The 21,425-nt window shown below is 51.8% G+C and overlaps 1 protein-coding gene across 8 annotated transcripts in view; it reads right to left on the bottom strand.

Annotated features, from left to right (window-relative positions):
* Nucleotides 1-1,861: 1,861 nt before the first annotated feature.
* The window catches only part of LOC111833097 (amyloid beta precursor protein binding family B member 2-like), a 72,732-nt gene continuing 53,168 nt past the window's right edge, over nucleotides 1,862-21,425 (bottom strand). For 5 of the 8 annotated variants that reach the window (XM_072697884.1, XM_023791069.2, XM_072697886.1 and 2 more), the window contains 6 exons: nucleotides 7,277-7,391; nucleotides 6,433-6,508; nucleotides 5,553-5,636; nucleotides 5,320-5,435; nucleotides 4,636-4,815; nucleotides 1,862-4,152 (listed from right to left, as the gene is read on the bottom strand). In XM_072697884.1, the coding sequence (XP_072553985.1) occupies nucleotides 3,982-4,152; nucleotides 4,636-4,815; nucleotides 5,320-5,435; nucleotides 5,553-5,636; nucleotides 6,433-6,508; nucleotides 7,277-7,391 (742 nt within the window). In that variant the 3' untranslated portion in view covers nucleotides 1,862-3,981. Of the gene's footprint in view, nucleotides 4,153-4,635; nucleotides 4,816-5,319; nucleotides 5,436-5,552; nucleotides 5,637-6,432; nucleotides 6,509-7,276; nucleotides 7,392-10,123; nucleotides 12,998-17,136; nucleotides 17,153-21,425 lie in introns of those variants that run through there. The other 3 variants (XM_023791108.2, XM_023791117.2, XM_023791076.2) reach the window with 3 other exon arrangements.

Genomic DNA, 21,425 nt, shown 5'->3' with positions numbered 1-21,425 from the left:
TCAGATGCATAAGTCGCTCCCATGATGTGACTTACAAGCCCATGAACTTAATCCTGGTCCCTCATGGACAATGGCTGTGTGGTGGGGTACACTGTTCCCCCACACCCTGTTTTCTGCTATTTTCCCCAGGATTTACGAGGCTGCTGGAGTTCATTAAGGACCCCACACGCCCTACAGATCCCCAGCTGTAGGTTCTGAGTGATCACAAAGTCACCCCGGTCATAAGCTCGCTGAAAGTGATCGGGCAGCATGTTGTTTATGTATGGTACGCTCGTGGTATGAGAGGAAGACCCCGTCTTGCAGAGCTGTGAGCATTTTTCCCGAACGGATTACCTTCACCGCCTCTGACCTGCAAAATACAGTGTCCACGCAGGTAATATAGCAGACTGGTGCCGAGCTATAGGCCGTGATTTGTGCGTCTGTGAGCGGTTTATGATATAAACCTACCGCTCGCCTGACAGACTCTCTATTCACTACAGTCGGAGGGATTACAGCCATTTGCTCGTCCTCAGGGCCGCCGTCTCATTAGCCCGCGGAGCTCGCGTCCCGGCCCTTCGATTTCTCTCCAGCGGGGGGCAGCGAGAGCAATACGGAGGCACTGAGCGAGTGCAGACACGGGAAATTAAACCGCGGCAGGGGTCCCATTGTGGAGAACGGTGGCTCCGTTTCGGCAGCCAGCAGATCATTGAGGGATTCGGAGAGCAGCCAAGGACCATGTAAGTCACGGCTGCACCCCCCAGGCGAGGAGGCAACAGCGCAGAAGACTTATAAAGCGGCTCGAACGGACTGGGAAGGGGACCTTAGGATCGATGTTTAATCCCCTCTAACGTTTTAAATCAGGGAATACCCATATCGGTCTTTATAAGCGTCATTATTTATACATTAAATGCAAATAGTATACAAGAATCAACACAAGCTAAATTATATGTATGAGGCATATTATAATGGATAATTTTAAAGGGTTTTGTAAGCCCTTTGTGTTCTAATGTGATGGTTCAGCTAATTTCATAGCTATTTCCTACAGGAAAAGCAATGGACAATGATCTAACATCTTTCTGCAGGATCAGCAAAATGGATTAAGGCTTAAATCTTGGGATGCAGTGAGGTCAGCAAGGTGTAACAAAGAAGGTAAAGATGCCCCCCCCCCCCACACCCACCCTTTCACCACATCCCGGGAAACAATTCCGAGGTCCAGTGTTTTAGCGTGGGGTGGCTCGGTGATGTCGTAAGAAAGGCCACGCCCCTTTTCGTATTTGTTCCTCTGTATCGGAAACACGCCTCCTCACGATGCAGTGCAGGCTAGGCCATGACCCAAAGGTCTTCTGGGCACTGAGACACATGTCAAATTAGAGACGGAGGTATCCAGGCCCAGGAAACAAGGTCGTCCGGCCCAAGCGAGGCCAATTCATATTCTGGAGCAGCATTAGTCGCCCAGAATGCATTGCGTTACGTTGGCTTTTCTTTTGCTGAAGTGATTTACAGAAGAACATCTGAAGCGTGCCCGGCATTTAAAGGGCCCAAACGAGGCCAGCTACATCTCTGGTGGACAACATGAGCTCCGCTCTCACTGGCATTGCCGCGTACCGAGAGCTGACTCATCGATTTCTGAGCAACGGCAATCCATGTCAGTAAACCGCACCACCACTTAAACCACGCATTCGTGCCCCCTGTTGGTCACAAATAGGTACTACACTGGCCGGCCCCAAAGAGTGACTTTCTGAGTGGGGGCCCCAGAAACAGCATACCCGTCCCTGGATGTTACATATCTCGTGGTTTCTTTCTTTGGGGAGATAGAAGCTGCACATCAAAATGCACGTCCCCCGAATGATACCCCATATGGGGCAGATAGAAGCAGAGGCTCTGAGGTTTAATACACACTTTATTCTCACAACAGGTTACATTTAGACAGCGGGAAGTTAGTGAACATCAGACATGCCTGTCGCATTCCACTCTGCGCGACTGTGCGTCTGTATCGTGGGTTTTCTGAAGTGAGCCAGCCGCACTACCACATCAGAACAATAGGAGGCGCAGAGGAGCCAAGCCTTGGGTTTAGTCACTGGTACAGCCAGCTGGTACACGGCCCAACGTGGCTTTGCTCTGCACAGTTTGAAGATATGATGTTACTGCTGGTTCAGCTGGTTTCAAACAATAAGCAGATTTAGTTCTTGTTTGAAACAGAAATATATTACAGAATTAACATTGCCTGTAGTCAAACTTTCTGAGGACTCAACATTAGGCCTTTTTTTTTTGTGTGTAACCAGCCCCCCAAAAAAGCAGATGATGAGCCGTCAAATGTGACCAAAAGCAACTCCTGCCCCAGAGTATTTGAACATCAAACCAATGTTTTGATATGTTTTATCACATAGTATTTTTTTCCTGGTTTCTATCCACAGTCGTTTTTGGCCATGAAGACTGTTTCAGTGACACCACCTGAATCCTCGGGCCAGAAATGTCTTTAAATTCGTTTTATCCCTGAGTCCGTTTTCCTCAGAAGGCCGATACAGATTTAGACGAAGGCTTTCATTACTACCGGCTAATTCGTCGGTACGGCTGAGCAAAACGTCAGACAGGAATAAACAGCGAAAACGTGACATTTTTATATAAAACCGAATAAATACATCTTTAAAAAAACTGGACCTTTTTTTTTTTGTCCCAGGACATGCGAGGCAAGCTATAGCTAGGAACCTGCCTTTGAGAAAGGAAAAGGCGAAGAATAATGCATAGATCACGATTCGTTAACATCTAAGTGTCACGACACCTAATTGGCCAATCCACAGTTGAATAAAACCAGATGCGATTTGTCCCTTTTGTTTTCTCTCCCCCATTATATATATATATATATACATACATATATATATATATATATATATATATATATATACACACACACACAACACATACATTGAGGGTGTGAACTTTGGCAAGAATAAAGTGTTCAACAATGTTTTTTAAAGAGACAAAAATTATAATTAAAAATGGCTTATAAAGTGATAAATGTATGGAAAAATCATATGTTTATACATATATATATATATATATATACAGACAAATGGCTGCCGCTGACCTATTTTTCATCCAGGGTAGATGGGGGTGGGGGTGAGCAAGATGGGGGTTGTTAATGCGGCGGCCAGACTGAAGCAGTTTCTGCAAGTGTTTTTTTTTATATATATATAAAACCTGTGACAGTTCATATTAATGGACATCGGATACAGTGTCACAAGCCGTACGCGACGGAACAGAAACTCCCAAAGACTCAGTACAGTGGCCTTTCCCGTTCAAAGACACCAGACACACCAGTGAGATTAAAATTAAAGACAGACACCGGATTAAAATGCTGACAGATGTCACGTCCGTTCTGAGTGATGTGTGTGGATTCCTCCCCCCCAGCTGCATGTGGGGAAAACCCAGTCTCAGTGTTCACCGCTGTGCCGGCGTCCTGACCGACATGGGACACGTCCACAACCAAAACAGGCACTGCACCCCACTCAGGACAAAGGGGGTCACAAACGGAGAGACGGACAGAGCTTAGAAGACGTCTCGACTTTGGTGGATCGAAGGCGACACAGCAACGAGCTGCAGAAGGCCGTACGATTCCGTCAGATAACAATAAGGGACAGGAGAGACTGCGCTACACGGGACATCCAGTATATATAAGAGAAGCGGACATGAAGTCCCTTTTAACACGTGGTCATGCACTTCCATCGTGTGACATGTAAGGGTGGGGCCAGACGGAAGTGGGTGTGGCCTGATGGGAGTGGGTGTGGCCACACATGCTGAAGGGCAGGCCCATAGGACAGGAAGAAACCGCAAAGGCGGAGTTACGGAGAACAGACAGGCGACAGGTGACACTATACATGTGCACCCTTTGGTTCATCACATACAAGATGATTTTCTTCACCAAAGTCCGGTTATGCAGTTAATCACTGGCGCTTATGGACGCAGTCATCACCTCCAGTCGCCGTCCTGAGGTCATTCTGCCCCCTACTGAGGCAGTTCCGGGACAGGCTTCTTCTGTTTCAAAGTGTCAATGAGGGATAGTACCCCCCGCTTCACGCTGGTGGTCACACGCCGGGTGACGGAGTCAGAGGGGGGCGCCGTCGAGCAGGCCTTCTGTGGTGGCGGCCGGGCAACCAAACATTTCTGGTAGCGAAGCTGTGGGGGAGAAAGGAAGGGGGGGGGGGTCACCTTAAACTGAACTGGCTCAGACCAAAGGCGGGAACACTATAATCCCCTGCTAATGGGGGCTAGAGCTCACAGAGGGACGCGGACTCGCCTGATTGGACAGGGATTCTTAGCAGACAGAGTCGAAACACAAACCAGGAGACAGAGGATGAGGCCGGACATCTATATTTACACAGAGCCTCATAACTTACTGGTGTATGAAAAAAAGCCTGATCTAAGATGACACGCGCTTATCAGATGGGAATAATCCACAATTAATGTGTGAATTAAGCTGACAGCTCTGGGGAGACAGGCTAGCAGGATCTGCTGAATATGCGGACTGGATCGGGAGAGCGACCGGATCAGGAGCCGGGCCAGAGGATCAGGACTGGGGGAGCGAGACCAAATGGGGAGCAGGACCGGAGGAGCAGGAGTGAATCGGTCCCCCTGGGGCCGGGTGGGGCAGGAGCTCACCATGCATGCCGCCTGCACGGCCTCCGACACGCTGCCCGCGTTTGGGTCGCACCAGAACACATGGCATTCAAAGTGGCGGCTGCCCGAGTCCATGATGAAGGCGAAGTTGTGGATGTCGTGGCCGACGCCCATGAAGGAGAGGAAGCGCACGCGGCACTCCACCAGCACCTCCTCATCGTCCTGCGGGGAGCAGAAACACCTCCATTGTTTGCACTTTCCTCAACCTTCTACTTAACCACGTCACCTCAGAACCAGCTCTCTGCTGCAATGCTGCCAGGTCACTTGAATACATTTCCAGACTGCGATGATAAAATGGACTGAGCCCTTTGAAATGAGGGAATGCCGGGCCCTCAGAGAAAACGCAGCACATGCACTGGCTCAGAGCTTCTCATTTTATTCGCATTTATTTATTTAACAGATGCTTTTTATCCAAAACAATGTACATTTGAGAAAGCAGGGTCAGACTGTCCCTGGAACAGATGGGGGTCAAGGGCCTCGCTCAGGGGTCCAGTGGTGACATCACCGATCACGGGATTTGAACCGGTGACCTTCTGATCGCAGGCATAGCGCCCAAACGCACTAAACCTCTTGCGATCTTTGTTAACAGGCCAGTTCCGCCTCTGGTAAGGACATGCCGATGATGTAACCCTTAAGAGCATGACGATGTCCCGGCCATCGCCTCACCTTCTCCTTCATGATGGTGACCGTGGCGTCGGCCACGTTCAGGATGACGGGCGTCCAGTCCTCCTTCCCGGAGGAAGACATCAGGCTGTCTATGGCCCCGTTGAGGATGTCCATTCCTGTGGAGAGATGCGCGTTCAGCCCGACGTTCAGGAGAGGCTGAGGCCTGCGATCTAACGCACAGCAGAAAATAGCTACTTATGTGTCTAGCGCCCCCTGCTGTGGGTGCAGCTCACCTATGGGTCTGGCCACAGGCATCATGCCCAGATACAGCACTTCGAACCTCTGCACCAGCTCCGTCTTTGGTGTGGGGAACTCTGCTGGGGAAACAGGTACGTTTACCACAGCATCTGGAGCGTGCACACATACACACACATGCACACACACACACACACACACACAGTACCGGACGAAGCCCATGTGGTGCCCTAAACCAGCTTCACTGCCGGCGCCCCCTGCCTGAGACAAAGTGAAATTGCTCGCTAAGTTGGCGCCCCCTCAGAAAGGCTGAGCAGCCCTAACCCTAACCACACGTTATTCCCTATAAATTTCAAATTCTCTCGGTTCACATGGGGATGCTATGGCCATCCTAGGGGGCGCTGCTGTGATCCCACCTCACTCCGTCACCGATCACAGAGCACACACACACACACACACACACACACACATACACACACACTGAGAAACACACATCGTCAAAGACAATAGAGTGCCAACTCGGATCAATACTGAATCATTTACATTTACAGAGATAAGATGTTGATGCAGATAGAGATGCTGGGTGTGGTAATGTGCTGCACCAGTGCATGCTCCCCAACTGGACCTGACCACAGGGCAGGTGCTGGGTGTGGTAATGTGCTGCACCAGTGCATGCTCCCCAACTGGACCTGACCCCAGGGCAGGTGGTAGGTGTGGTAATGTGCTGCACCAGTGCATGCTCCCCAACTGGACCTGACCCCAGGGCAGGTGGTGGGTGTGGTAATGTGCTGCACCAGTGCATGCTCCCCAACTGGACCTGACCCCAGGGCAGGTGGTGGGTGTGGTAATGTGCTGCACCAGTGCATGCTCCCCAACTGGACCTGACCCCAGGGCAGGATGGGAACCCCAAGCCAGTACCTTGGAGAGGAACATCGGCTCCCGCCTGGGCGGACCCGCTGGCCACAGCTTTGGCATTTTTGCGTTCGGCCATAATCTACAGGTGGAGGAGAGAAAGGAAAACCCTGTAAGGAGGTCTGGAGGAGGTGCAGCAGGAGCAAGCGGGCACTGGCTTTGGGTCAAGGTCGCGGTTAGGGCTCTGGATGGGTATACCCGGCCCAGACGTGAGCTGACTCCTGAACGGAAGCTACACGACAAATCCAGGGCCAAATCCTGCACTCAGCATCGGTCTCCCTGGCCACAGTGGGGTCTTGTGTGGCTCAGCAGGTTAGGCTTGCAAACAGAAGGTCATTGGTTCAAATCCCATCCTTGACAGAATAGACATATCTCCCTTGGGCTTTTGAGCAAGGCCCTTAACCCCCTGAAGTGCTGGATAAACGACGGACCCTTTACTCAGTCACAAGCTTCTCTCTTACCTCTACATGTGTGTGTCTCAAAAAAAGCAGAGCATTATGGGATATGTAAAAAACCCCTGCACGTGTACCAATGGCAAATAAAGCTTCATTTCAGTTTGACATCTGAAGATGAGCGAAAAGCAAGGCGGCAGTGATTCTGACACCGTCCTCAGGTGACAGTCACGATAATCTGCCTGGCTTTTCTCACCACCCTCACTGTCGCGTTCCTGTCAAACGGGGATCTTTACCAGAGTGACACCTTTACCCCGTGAACGACGTTTACTGTTGTGTCTTCTGTGTAGTGGAGGTGTTGCCGCAGGCACTGCTGAAAAATGCGAATCCCGGCGGGAGCAGTGAACACGCTCTTCTGATGCAGAGCGGCAGAGTCAGGCAGGCGGGGGGTCACGTACCTTGGAACAGATTTCGTGGAGACTGGTGGCGATGGCCTTGGCAGGTGTGTCACACCGGAACACGTGACATTTTAGTATCCGAGTGTCTTTGTCTCTCGCCACGTATGCAAAGTCCCTGAAAGATCAAAGACATAGAAGACCATAGTAAATCAGGTCAGGAACAGCTCTGGAATAACTGGAAACCACTACTATGGATTTCACAGGAAAGACGAAAGCTGATGGATATGTCGACAGACAGATCGCTTCATCGTTCACGCCACTCGTTGCATTATAACAGAGCAGATTGTTACCGCTGAGAAAAGGGTGAGGTTTCGGCTGCCCACAAGGCCCTGACAGGCAGTGAACAGTAGGAGGCGCTCTGGAGCCATACGGTAAATGCCGACTGAGCCAGTGACTCGTAGTTGGAGACAAATGAACAAAGGACTCCTTGGCCGGAAGCCGGATGCTGTTTATCAGGACAGAACGGTCCCTAATCACCCCCCAGTGTGGGCACGCTCCCTCCGATAAACGGCTGTGATTCCAGCAAAACAGAAACATAAAGCTCTGAATATCTCCCCTATTCTCAGCTGTCTCCCGTACTCCCGCTACGCGCCTTGAGCTGTCCAGTCTAAGTGGGCATTTCTGACAAAGATAAACAAGCCCTTTCGGGAATCTGCTCACTTTCACGTTACACATTACTGCTTTTTTGATGAGCAACTGATGTTTCTTCCCTCACAATTTTAAAACTCCAGATGAGCTAAAAGGGATGGATAATAAGCAGTGAAGATGTGGGTCACAAAGTCAGGCATAGCAATCGGGGTGTGCAGGGGGGGGTCATTTTATGGAAATGAGTGAAAAATCCAGCGATAATGAGGCGATGAAGACATCTTGGGAAGACTGGGAAGACCGTTTCGCTATCGATGGAGAGTGGGAGCTTAATGTCAGTGTTAAAGCAGCTGAAATTAAATGCTGGTAATCAGTTAGTGTGGCGGGGGGGGGGGGGGGGGATTGCAGAATGCGAGAAGTGGCTGGATTGTGCAGCTTATGCTCAGTGGCGCCCCCCTCCCCCCAAGAACAGAACAGCAGCACATTATTCAGCAGAATAGCGAATGAGTCGCTGGCTTCCGTAAAATCCCAGCTGGGAGATTCCTGACGATCGGGAGGAAACGCTGAGAGTCGCAAAAGTGGGAAATACGGGAACGACTGAACGGAGAGAAAGAAAGACACAGAGAAGCAGAAACACCCCCCGTGGGGGCCAGGAGGCGGGGGAACAGAGGCAGGAACCTGATGCTGATAAATCTGTCCGCCAGCCCCCCGTTTATGAGTCAATTAGCTGCTCATCTCTGCTGCTTAATTGCATGTCCGCATGCCGGTCGATAGCCAGGCTCAGGGTCAATGTGGCCATTAAAGTGGGCTGTGTCGTCCTGGCGACAGTGCGAGGGCTTGGTGTGTGTGTGTGTGTGTGTGTGTGTGTGTGCGCGTGTGTCAGGTCTGTATAACAGTAACAGCGATTAATCTACACTTGAGCTGCCGTGGCCAAACCCACACTCGGCTTGGCTGTTACGAGGCCTGTCACGGGACAAAGACCGTCATCTGGGGACAGACCTGAAAGACCTCGAAGCTGCTTTATGATACACGCACGTTTTGGTGTTATTAGAAGCTCATTCCCCAAACTACTGCAGCTCACTTCCTGTTTTATGGGTGGGCTGGAAATTAAAGCTATCAAACACCAATGAAACAAACACACAGCGAAATAGCCGCCGCATCAACATAAACACACCTGCATTCCAAACAATCGCATTTACGCATAACACTAATTTAATTCAATCAATCAATGTGGCGTTCTTCTCTTAAAGCGATCCTGTCAGAACGCGGAACACAGTGTTTGAAAACAAAGCCCCGTAATCCTGTTTAATGCAGTTCGGGTCGGAGCGACAGCACATTTGAATTTTTGAAAGCGAACATGACCTACTTTTGGGCGGAACGAGCCGCTTTAACACGAAGGCAGCTCGAAATGCAGGTTTGATGCCTTTGAGGATGTGTGGGGGGGGGGGAGAATGAACGAAACACAGACATGTTTAGTGTCGGGCGCCCAAACAGACTGCGTTTCAGCCAAGCCGGTGCAACACGGCAGTGGTCAAACGGATCGACGGATAAATAATGAATTGAACAGTGCTGCATTTTGGGCCAAGCGTGACTGCAGCTGGGAAAAGGGGCTGAAGCAGTCTCGGGATTTCTCACACCCTTACCATGCCACTTCTCCCAAACCACAAGCAAGGAGCACTGCCCCTCCCCTGCCAAACCAATCCCCTGAGACCAATTACATTTCATTTCAGAGCGTGACATGAAAGCTGGTCCCTGGCAGGCGGAGGAGCTTTACTATAAAGGGACCTGGAACCAGAATTCCTACTAGTAAAAAAAATAATAATTGTTACAAAAAATTACCCAGAAATCTTTTCAGCAGGAGGCCCCAGTCTCACAGCGTTATTAATATATCTGCGTGGTTCAAGTCATTGCATCTGGGGCCCCTCCACACCATCCCTAGGGGCCCCCAGAGAGTCGCCCTTCCTGTGTTAATTGGCTCAGGAGCTTAATAATATGTTTAATATATGTTACATTAGGGTCGTTACGCTCTGCAGGGGGCGCCAGCGTTACTTGTTTCCGGAACACGGATGAGTTCCCCGAGACTCACGGCCTGCTCGGACAGTGATGGGACGCTATGGCCCCACTGCGCTCGCTCGGCGGGTCGAGGATTTTCGGATGAGGCGGGACAGGCACGGGTGCGAGGGAAGATGGTAACGAGGGGCAGGAAGAACAAAAAACATGGAGATGACGGATGACGGCGGCATGAGGAGGGAAGCACTTTACCTCTCTCTAGGTCCCAGGACAGCAGCGGAGAGAAAAAGAAAAAGAGAGAACAGTTATTAAAGGAGAGCGCCGCCCTATAGGCAGCAGACTGCCGACAGAGAAGAGCCCCCTGGGGAATCTGTGTGGGATCCTCACTCTGCTCATGCCGGAGCCCGAAACTTCGCAGTACGTAACCCTCCACACACATGGCCTGTACGAGGAAAGGGACACCAGCCCAATCCCCATGTCCAATTAACTCACCCAATATTGACAGAACTGAAAAGTGAAATACCTGAGATTTACAACAGGGGGAGCCGTTGAGAATCATGGAGGATCCTTTGTTTCGAACATGTAAATCATCGGAATCACGTGACCCTTTTACCTTAGAAGAGGAGGGCAAACAGTTTAGCTCTGTTGCCCCTCTGGCAGTCTTGGTAAAGGGTTATTGACACGGGCAACTTGCTGAGCTTAATCCCATGGCCCTGGGGACAAGGGCTTTGGAGAAGGTTTAGATGAAGATCAACATCCAGCAGCTGGGCTGGAAAGTGCCCCCCCGTCAACACTGTCGCCATGACGCCACCGTGCTGAAATACGGCAGAATGAGCTGGGAATTCTGGGAAAACTCTATCGATGCTCTATGATAATTAGGGCCCGTTTCATTCGACGGGGCCTCCCACACTTCCTGTGTCATCATCAGCTGCCGTGGGGGAACACGCCAGCAGGGGGCGATGTGATCAGCAGCGATGCCCGCTAGTGACATGTGACGTGTGACAAGAACAGAGAGGGGCCACATCCAGAGAAAGGGTTTATGGGTAAAAAGGACAACATTGGTGGGAAAAGGCAGGATCATTCGCCTTCCACCGTGTCGCCGTGTGGCTGCTATAACAGAGGAGCCTGTCAAAGGTGCTTTGTGTTTCTGCATTATGTAACACTTCCCAGGCTTACTTGTCAAGTACTTTTGTGTCTTTCTATAAAGTTACTTGACCAACTGCCTGGCAATTCCTAGGCAACAATACGGCGGCACAAAGCACTTCAACTGGATGCAGCGAATGTCGTCCGCGGCTAAAATCGCAATGAGTCACACCGGCTGCAACGCTCCTGCTCTGTGTGACGGCGTAGTGTTTGCTATCAGCCTCTTCAGACGAGCAATTCCATAGCCCTGAGAGCGAGAGCCGCAGAAGGTCAAGCTGCATGTCTGACTGTGAAACCAACCACAACGAGCAAAGCAGAAAAATAATCATTTAAGCCTGTTTGTGTTGCTGGGAGGCTGTTGTCAAGTGCGGACGTTTAACCTTTGGAGTTCGCATCCACTCAAGATGAATAGGGGTCAGAGGTCGCCGCGGGCTATGGTGGGAAAGTGGACCACCGCCATCACCACCCCTAATTCATCCAGCCGTCAGCGAGACTCCCTTACCCCTCGGAGGGCCCGCACCACAAAGCCTGACTCCAGGCCACCTACCCTGGCTCGTCCATCTTCTCTTCTACATCTCGTGCACGAACACTTAGTGGTCACAGCCCCAGGGAATCTGGCATTCCCCAGATCACGGTTCCCAAGACGCCGCCTATGAGAGCACTGAAGAGCGGTGATCCTCAGCAGACCACGAGCTGGGCCAAGCTGCCGTCCGACACGCCAACTTCCCGAGATCGATGGCTTGGCTCTCTATCCCATTATTTTCTGGGAGTGCTGAGAAGCTCAGCGTCTAAATGCTTCCGTCTTGGCCTGCTGCAATAAACATCCCCCCCCAAGGGGGCCTCCAGTGTCTTTCGCTCGCCTTGATTAATATTCTGCTGCATCATCCCTGACCCTCGATGCCAAATGAAAACCCGGACAGGGCATCTGTCAACAAGTCTGGGGTCTGATTTCACCAATAATGTGCGAGGACGCTAATGCTAAAAAACCCTACGATGCTAATGGTTAGCCGGTCACAACAGAGGGAGAGATTGCTGACACTAAAAGACCCTATGATGCTAACGGTTGGCCTGTCACAACAGGCAGGGAGAGGATGCTAATGCTAAAAAAATCTGTACGATGCTAACAGTTCGCCTGTCAAAACAGACAGGGAGAGGATGCTAATGCTAAAAAAATCTGTACGATGCTAACAGTGGGCCTGTCACAATAGTTAGAGGATGCTAATGCTAAAAAATCTGTACGATGCTAACAGTTCGTCTGTCAAAACAGACAGGGAGCGGATGCTAATGCTAAAAAATCCCTACAAACAGTTGGTCTGTCACACAGCTCATGAATATAATTGGATTGATGTGCCTTGCTGTATTACTCAAGTAATTAGCCCAGCCTGCACACTTGTAAATATTAGACCGCCAATTGCTGGGTCACAATCAGTGAGGAGATGAGGGAAATGGCCCAGATGCCATTAACGAACCGTCGCGATGCTCATTTCTTATAAAAACTGTCATGAGACCATAAGCTACAGTGAGACTTACGCAGGGTTCAAGGCGGTCAAACTCAAGGTTGTTAAAAACGGAGTTTAACCGAAGCAAACATGTGAATCAGGCATGTTCTCAGCCACCTAAAGTGAATCAGGCATGTTCTCAGCCACCTAAATCATTAAATCATTATTAAACAACAGAAGAGGGGAGGGAATGCCATGGAGGACCCCTCTCTGCTCCAAAAGCATCGAAAGCAGTGTGCAGGCAATCCAGTGTACACAGAAGCATACTGAGGCTGGTTTTGTGGTAGCCTTAGCCTTCCCAGTACACCATACTGGATACACAGCATGACCCCCCCCCACACACACACACATGTTCAGGCCGTGAGGGGAGACCAGAGGAATGCCCCACCCCATGTCAGGGTGCTGGGGGTAGCAGTGGGCCCCGACCCCACGGCCAGAGCACAGTCCATAGTGTCTCCTCATAATGCCTTAATACATCATGTCTTTATTAAACCCTTTGTTGGGTGGGAGGGGGGGGGTCCTATTCTAAGCCTGTCACTGACTAGAGGCCCAATTTCATCTCTGTCCGGTGTGATCCACATAGCCCCCAAAGGTCAGGATATTGGAAACATGCTAACGTGGCTCTTTGCGATCGATGTGACATCCCCCCCCCCCGAACGTGAATCGGCATGGCTGGGTGTCACCTAGGCCTTTGTTTAATTTTATTCTTTAGGAGTGTGGGGGGAGGGTGTTGTCGCCTAGCTAAATGGGGAGAACACCACGCCAAACTCAGGTCCCAGAAGCCCCCACCGTCTGATAATTGTCATCTTTCCCTTGCACCCCCCACCAATGCCCTCTGGTTCTGCACAATCTGTGGATGTGGCTGGCCCTGCTATCCCCCCCCCCCCTCCCCCTCCCCAGGGAAATGACATCAGGGCAGGAGATGGATGAGGTGACACGCCGAGCACGATGCAGCATCGACGCTTCATGGGCGCCGCCGTGATCAGAGGCCGAGTCCCGTTAGCTGGATTCAGCGAGTCGCTTAATCACGACCAAACGGCCGCGAGCCACAGCGACCGTTCCGAGCCGGATCTCGATTCGGTGAAACGTCCAATACGGCGAGGCGTGCGGCCCCTCCCACAGCGCGGCATGTTTAAGGCTTGAAACAGCGCCACCTGCAGGTGTCCGTGTGGATGCGGCAGGTTTGAAGGATACTTCCTGACAATACTCACTCTGACCACTGGGGGGACACGGGTCAAGGGAGGGCCTCCACGCCAACAGGGCTCAGCATTCAAGCGGAAAGGAAGATCGACACACAAATAAAGCTAAAAAAGGATAATGATCATCTAGACACTGAGCTGAAGTAGTAGTGCTAATAATTCATATGCCATACAACACCTCGATTAACCCAAGAGTGTGCCCCCAATCTCAGCTAATTAGCGCCACCAGGTGACGGGTCATGGACTTCAGTGGGTCTCACAAGTGCCGGACGCATCTGTGCCAGCCCACGTGCGTTCGGGGGGTGCACCTACACGCACAGGAACAAAGACACGCACGCTCACACACACACGCGCGCACACACACGCACACACACACACACAGAACCACAAGCAACATGGGTCATTGTTAACAGCAGATATTTTTCTAATGTGTTGGTAGTCAATGGCTTGAGTGTCTCTTCTAAGTAACCAGGATTACCAAGACCCAGCTAATGCAACCAGTAAACCACTCCTTTACTACCAATGCCAGGGGGCTCGAGATTTCATCCCCCAAGTCCACCCCCCCCCCACCAGCTAGTCTGAGGCTTGGGGGGGCAGGCATGGGTGAGGCTGGCTCGCAGTACGGCCCCACCTGACAAACTGAGGTCACGGCAGCTCACTGATCCCCCCCCCCTCTCTAGATCAGCCGAGAGCCCCCACCTGGAGCTCAGATCATCTGAAAGAGCCTCATGCAGTGGTGCAGCTCAGCGAGACCCCCCCCCCCCCATACGTACAGGGTGTAGTCCAGGCAGCCCTAACGTGCTTCAGCCTGGATCGCGATGTGCTGCTGCGTTAGACCTGCGTAACCGTGCAACACTGCCCATGTCCGAGTGCGACCACGCAATTCTGTGTACTCTTTTTGTTTATTGTTGTTTAGTATTTATTACTACTGTCTAGCAGTTTAAATGTCTGATTTATCGTTTAAATGTGTGTGTTATGGTACTGTAAACCAGAAATATCCATCAGGATTAATCAAGTATCCATCCATCCATCAACACTGTTCCTTGTGATCGATGTGCATTAGCATTTAGCCACAGCAGCTGCTAACCCTCCGAGCCAAATCCGACACACACAAGATGGAGAAGCGAGAGACAAAAGCTCCACGCAGCTTACAGGGCTGACAGGAGCTTAGCAAAGCGACTATAAGCGGCCGGAGTCACTTTGATGCCACCGCTCTGCCTCTCGGAGGACGTGCCCGTCTCCCAACATCCCCTCCAAGACCGGGGGGGGGAGGCCGGCATCGTCTCCACCTTCAAACTTAAAGCCAGCCCTCTCCCCCCTCCAGGGTGCTATAGAGTGGGCTGTCTGGAGACGCACACGACCCTCCCTCCCTCCATCTCGTGGCAGGAGTGACTGAAACAGGAGGGCGTGGGATTTGAAATAGTGGGGAAAAAAAACGGAAAGACAGGCAGTTTTAATTATCTGCGACTGAAAATCAGCTGTGACCAATTGTAACATGACCTAAGGGGAGAAATAAGACATGAGCAGGGACAGCACCCCCCAGGGGTCAATGTCAGAAAGGCGGGTGGGCCCCTTAAATAATCCACATGTTAATTAGTGGCTGATAAGCGACTGGCCAATGGGAGAGGAGAGACTAATGTCATCGGCATGGAGACAGAGTGAGGATGAGTGGTCCCAGTGGTACTGGGGTGCTAACTGGGAGCCCCTCCCTCAGACAGGGGAGGGGGAGACGGAGGACGCCGGGTCAGAGTGCTAAGGAGTTAGAGGAAGAGTGAAGCTAAAGGAGGAGAGGAGCTAGAGGAGGAGAGAAGGTAACAGAGGAAAGAAACTAAAGAAAGAGAAGGAGAGAAGAAAAAGGAGGAGAGAAACTAAAAGAGGAGAGAAGCTAAAGGAGAGAAACTAAAGAAGAAGAGAAGGTAAAGATGGAGAGAAAGTAAAGGAGGGGAGAAACTAAAGGAGGAGAGAAGGTAACAGAGGAAAGAAACTAAAGAAAGAAGAAAGAAGGAGAAGAAAAAGGAGGAGAGAAGCTAAGGAGAAAATCTAAAGAAGGACAAAAGGTAAAGCAGGAGAGAAAGTAAAGGAGGAGAGAAACTAAATGAGAGAAAGTAAAGGAGAGAAACTAAATGAGAGAAAGTAAAGGAGGAGAGAAACTAAATGAGATAAAGTAAAGGAGGAGAGAAACTAAAGGAGGAGAGAAACTAAATGAGAGAAAGTAAAGGAGGAGAGAAACTAAAGGAGGAGAGAAGGTAAAGGAGGAGAGAAACTAGAGAAGGGAACCGAAAAAGAAAATAAGCTAAAGAAGGAGAGAAGCCAGAGGAGGAGAGAATGTGATGGTGAAGATAAGCTAATGGAAAAATGGCTAAAGGCGGAGAGATCATCAGGGTAGGAGGCTCCAGTGAGAGTATCGGGGTGGGGGGGGAGCAGAGAGCCGGGGCTTGTTAAACAATGAAAGGTTAACGATGCGGGGGGGGGGGGGGGCGCCACCCACAATCCGGCATTCATGTCCGGAAATGTCAAGGGTACAACGGCAGGCGTGAAGACCGTGGTGAGGAATACGGGGGAAAATGCCAGGGAAGGAAATAGGGGGGGTGGGATGTCTAATTGAATAGTGACCCCGAGCATCTCTATTCTGCTATGACATGAGCAAGGTGAGACCCCACCCCCCCACCCCGGAGATCTGCAAACCCTCCTCCACGTGGTTCGCACAGAAGATCTCCCTCCATATGCTCTGCTAACTTTTTAAAGTGATAAATGTGTCTCAGATCCTCTGGAGACTGTGTCTTTCAAAAAATACGGTGACAGGGAAACGGTTCAAACAAAGACCCGGACGGGAAGGAGGTGAGGCAGCCTCTCAGGGTCACGCCCCAACGTCCACCACCTCTCTCTAATGCCTGCAGTGACGACCCGCTAAATTAATTAATGGTGACAGCAAAAAAGCATTTCTGAGTGTCCGACACATTACTTCAAAGACAGACAAACCTCGGGGTGGCGTGAAATTAAATCTGACGGACATATCGAGCCGTACGGGGATTCGCTTTCATTTCAAGTTTGCTCTCATTATTCCCACGGCGTCGCCGGGGCACCCGGGGGATTCCTGAAGGAGCGGGACGCCTCTCCCCACCGAGGCGGCGCTATGCCACACCAGGATCCCCCACGGCAAAGCCGGAGGAGCCCATCTGGCCGCTGCCGTGACTCGGCATGTGAAAGTCCACGTGAAAAGACAAAGGTGCCAAAACAACACGCTGCACGCTTAGCGACAGCGCTAAAGCCCGGGCTAAAGCCTGCTGTGCACTGGCGGCTCTGAGGACCAGCGGGGAGGGGGGGGACAACAGGAGTTCCCTTTTTTTTACCGTCTGCACTATAGGCCCTAATTCAGCACCCCAGCCTCCCCCCCCAACCCCCCCAGCATGCAGAGGTTACTCACTGTGCGTGGGGCAGGTGTTAGCATTCCCGCATTAGCGTCCCGCCGCCAGGTCCTCCTCCACGCCGCGACTCCTCTCCTCTCGGCCTGCCTGCTTTCCCTCTTTTTCTCTTTCCACAAACTGCCCCCCCCCAGCCTCTCCTCCTCCACCCCACGATCAGCCCCTCCCTCCCTTGCTCCTGTGCCCAGCTCGGCTCTGACAGACCTCCACGCCGTGCCGGTGTCGCTGGCTGCGGCGAGTAGGGGAGAGAGGGAGATGCCGGTTGGGGGGGGGGAGGGGGGGATGTAGAGAGAAAGGGAGAGAGAGAGATAGATAATGGGAGGGGGAGGGGCAGGGAGAAGCCCAATACAGAGCAGAATACTGACAGAGTCGCTTTATCCGGCTGCACTGCTAGACGTCCAACAGCAGAAAGGAAGCAGAGACACACACTTAGAGATAGATACACACACACACACACACACACACACACAGACACGCACTTAGAGATAGATACACACACACACACACACACACACATACACACACACACACAGACACGCACTTAGAGATAGATACACACACACACAGACACACACACACACAGACTCACACACACACACACAGACACACACAGACACAGACACACACACTAACACACACACGCACACACACACAGACACACACACAGACACACACACAGACACACACACACAGACACACACTTAGAGATAGATACACACAGACACACACACAGACACACACACACAGACTCACACAGACACACACACACACACAGACACACACACGCACACACACACACAGACACAGACACACACACAGACACACGCACACACACACAGACACACAGACACACACACACACACACACACAGAGTCTCCCCTAGCATGGCAGCAGACTCCTAATATAGAGGCATGATTTCACCCCCCCCCCCCCCAAGATACTGACAGCTCATCCCTCCTTCATCATGTAGACCAGGCCTGCACCCCCCCCCCGCTGCTAGCTCTTCATCGCCCGTCCACCCGCCCCCCCCGTCCGACCCCCCTGTCAGGTGTAAGGTGCCACAGGCTGCTAAATTCAGCGCGGCCACAAAACCGGGAGTGAAAACTGATCCCCGCTGTATTTTCAGGGATGGCAAAAATCCCAGTACGCCCCCCCCCTCTATGCCACCCCCTGGGTAGTAATGGCAGTGTGGCTTGATAAAGCCCTGCCCACGGTTCGATATGACCCCCCCCCCCCCCAAACCTGAGATGCCACACGGCACATGACCTTTCACCCTGCCCTGCTGCCATGGCAACAAAGTGGCCTTTCTGAGGGTGCAAACTCGTCGCTCCGTGACGGTTTAACGTGACAATGACGCGCCAGTGACAAAAAGGAAGACCGCCAGCAGAGCTCGGCACCGCCTGCAGATGCGCAAATCATTAAAAAAAAAAAATTATAATAATCGGATGAGTAACGATGTCATAAGGCGCCAATTACGCTTAGATTAGTTTTTTGTAACAGACGCTGCAATTAGCCAAACGGCAAAGGCATTTCCAGCCCCCAATTAGGAGGAGCTACTCGCACAGAGCATTTCCCATGATGCACTTCGGCCACACTGCAGCAAGACGAGCCTGTAGTGTGACACGGGAGGACAGGCAGCCGGCAGCCACGCTTGCCGGCCACAATCACAGAAGCACGTCTCAGGTGTGGCTTTCACCACTAGGGGGCATCCGGTCGAGGCTCTCAGGGGATTATCGTAAGGGCAGAGCACAGAAACGCAAAGGAAATTCTATTCTGTCCGCGGTGGGGCGGGGGATGCACCCCGGCTGAGTGGGAGACCCCCCCTTGGGTGCCTTCAGCCCCTGGTCCAACACGCCATCGTCCTTCGGTTACGGTGACACACACACACACACACACACACACACCACAGCTCAGCACTCCAGTTTTCACCCCTGTGACAATCGCATCTGGGATTTATCTGTCGTCCCAGAAAACAAAGCCACACCTTAGAGCCGCGGAGGAAGCCAGACGCTTTTCCTAAGGACACGCGTGTGGCGTTTGGCCTCGGATGTCATTTTCGGGACTGTGCGACGCCCGCGATGAAAAGGGCAGCACCTTCAGCACGGGCGCTCCGAGTCGAGCTGGCAGGTGAATTCAGCACAGAGCGAGTAAAAAAAAAGCGAAAATAACATTTTCCTAAGCCGTGGAAACGCCGGTGATACAAATGGCCACGTTGCAAGCTCAGGAAACAAGAATTAAATTTACGTTCAGAAACCTGCATGAGATGAAAATACTACGCGGCCCAAACGGCAACCCTGCATTGATGAGTCAGGCCTCACTGGCTCCCTCTGGTGTTGGACCAACTGAACTGCGTCCACCGCAGGGACAATGCTGATGGCCCATCATATTCTGTTGCTCTACTGCTATCTGGACGTACCCTCTGAACTCAGAATTCAGGAGGGACTTTCGGATCGATGTTGGGATTAGGGTTTCACCCAAAGAAATGATTGGAAGGTCCCCAATTAGATAGGTACGCCAATGTGTGTGTGTGTGTGTGTGATACTACCATTGTTGTATATTTATATTACCATCCATTCATCTTAAGCTCCTCTGGAAAGACAGCATGACTCTCCTGGATCCTCTGTTATGCACAAGGGTCCTTCTTCAGTGGCAGTGGCCATGCCCGCCCACATTAGCGTTAGCATGTACGCTAAACACCCCGTGCAGGAAAGACGAGCAAGGGAACAGTCCAACCAGGAAGTGCGTTCTCCCCATAAGCAGTAAGAGTCTGATAAGGGGACAGTGAAGGAGCAGGAAGGAGGGGGGGGCTTCGCCCAGGGACCTGCCCAATCAGACGAGGCGGGGCTTTGTCCAGGGGCCAGCCCATCCAATCAGGTTGTGCCTTTAATCTAAGCTCACTCAAGCTTAATTGTAGTTTATTGATTATCAGGTTGCCGACCGCTGATTACTGCAGTAAGTTAAAACGGGCCACTGCTCACTGATCTGGTGGAGCTTCAAGGGATGAGCCCCCCCCCCAGGAGAGGGGACAGGTGGGGGGGGGGTAGCATTTAGGAAGCTATCAGCCTGAGCAAACAGTCAAGCTGGGCAAACACAGAGGAACATGCCTCAATCAAAGTAAAATTCTGTAATTAACTGACCTGTACTCTGTCTCTTTGTATGGCTGTTCAGCTTGGTAACATAGACTATTATTATTATCCATCCATCCATTGTCCAACCCGCTTATCCTACTGGGTCGCGGGGGGTCCGGAGCCTATCCCGGAAGCAACGGGCACGAGGCAGGGAACAACCCTGGACGGGGGGCCAGCCCATCGCAGGGCACACTCGCACACCATTCACTCACACAAGCACACCTATGGGTAATTTAGCAACGACAATTAGCCTCAGCATGTCTTTGGACTGTGGGTGGAAACCGGAGTACCCGGAGGAAACCCCACGACGACACGGGGAGAACATGCAAACTCCACACACATGTGACCCAAGCGGAGACTCGAACCCAGGTCCCAGAGGTGTGAGGCAACAGTGCTAACCACACCATTATTATTATCATCAATGTCTCTCCAGCATTGCAGGTTTGACTTCACCCTCCACGTTTCTTCTTGTTACTCCCATCCTGTCTCTGCTACTCGCCACTTGCACGTGGCAGAGGGACACGGCGCTGAAGGGCAGTGGGACGTCCTGGAGGACGCACTAACTCAGGCAGTGCCCTCTAATTGCTCACAAACTGCGCCCTCGCAGTTTTATAAGCCTGGAACGTCGCAGCTTCGCAATAAAACGACGGCACTAAAACGAAATCACGCAGCCTGCGGGACATTTCGAGGTTTATGCGATAATTGAAGGAAACCGAATTTCCTGGGGGGGCGAAGAGCGGGCCTCGTTTTGGAGGCGAAGGAGAGGCTCTCGCAGTGACCGGGCCGTCGCAGAACCGCCCCTTAGCAGACGGATCCGCATTCCCAGCGTCCCTCGGAGGCTGTAATACCGGAAGTGGAAGAATTCGGTGTTGGGGGAGATCCGTAAAAGCACAGGGATGGCCACAAGCACACCAAGCCGGAGGGGGGGGGGGGGGGGGTGGTGTGGGGCATGTGGGGGGGCCAGAATGCTCACCTTGCACCTCATTTACAGCTTACGGGTCTGTTCTGTCTCTCACTTCCCCACCCCCCTACATTTTAATATTCCAGTAATTGCTGCAGTTTCATTTAAGGCCATAACCTTCATGAGCGGACATGAGTAGTGATCGTCTGTGGCCAACTGGGGGCCCCCAGATCACAGGGGCCCCACGCAAATGTGTGGTCTG

The sequence above is a fragment of the Paramormyrops kingsleyae genome, chromosome 12 (genome assembly GCF_048594095.1).
Source record: "Paramormyrops kingsleyae isolate MSU_618 chromosome 12, PKINGS_0.4, whole genome shotgun sequence".
Classification (NCBI taxonomy): Eukaryota; Metazoa; Chordata; class Actinopteri; order Osteoglossiformes; family Mormyridae; genus Paramormyrops; species Paramormyrops kingsleyae.
This window is presented reverse-complemented; position numbering and strand designations above follow the sequence as displayed.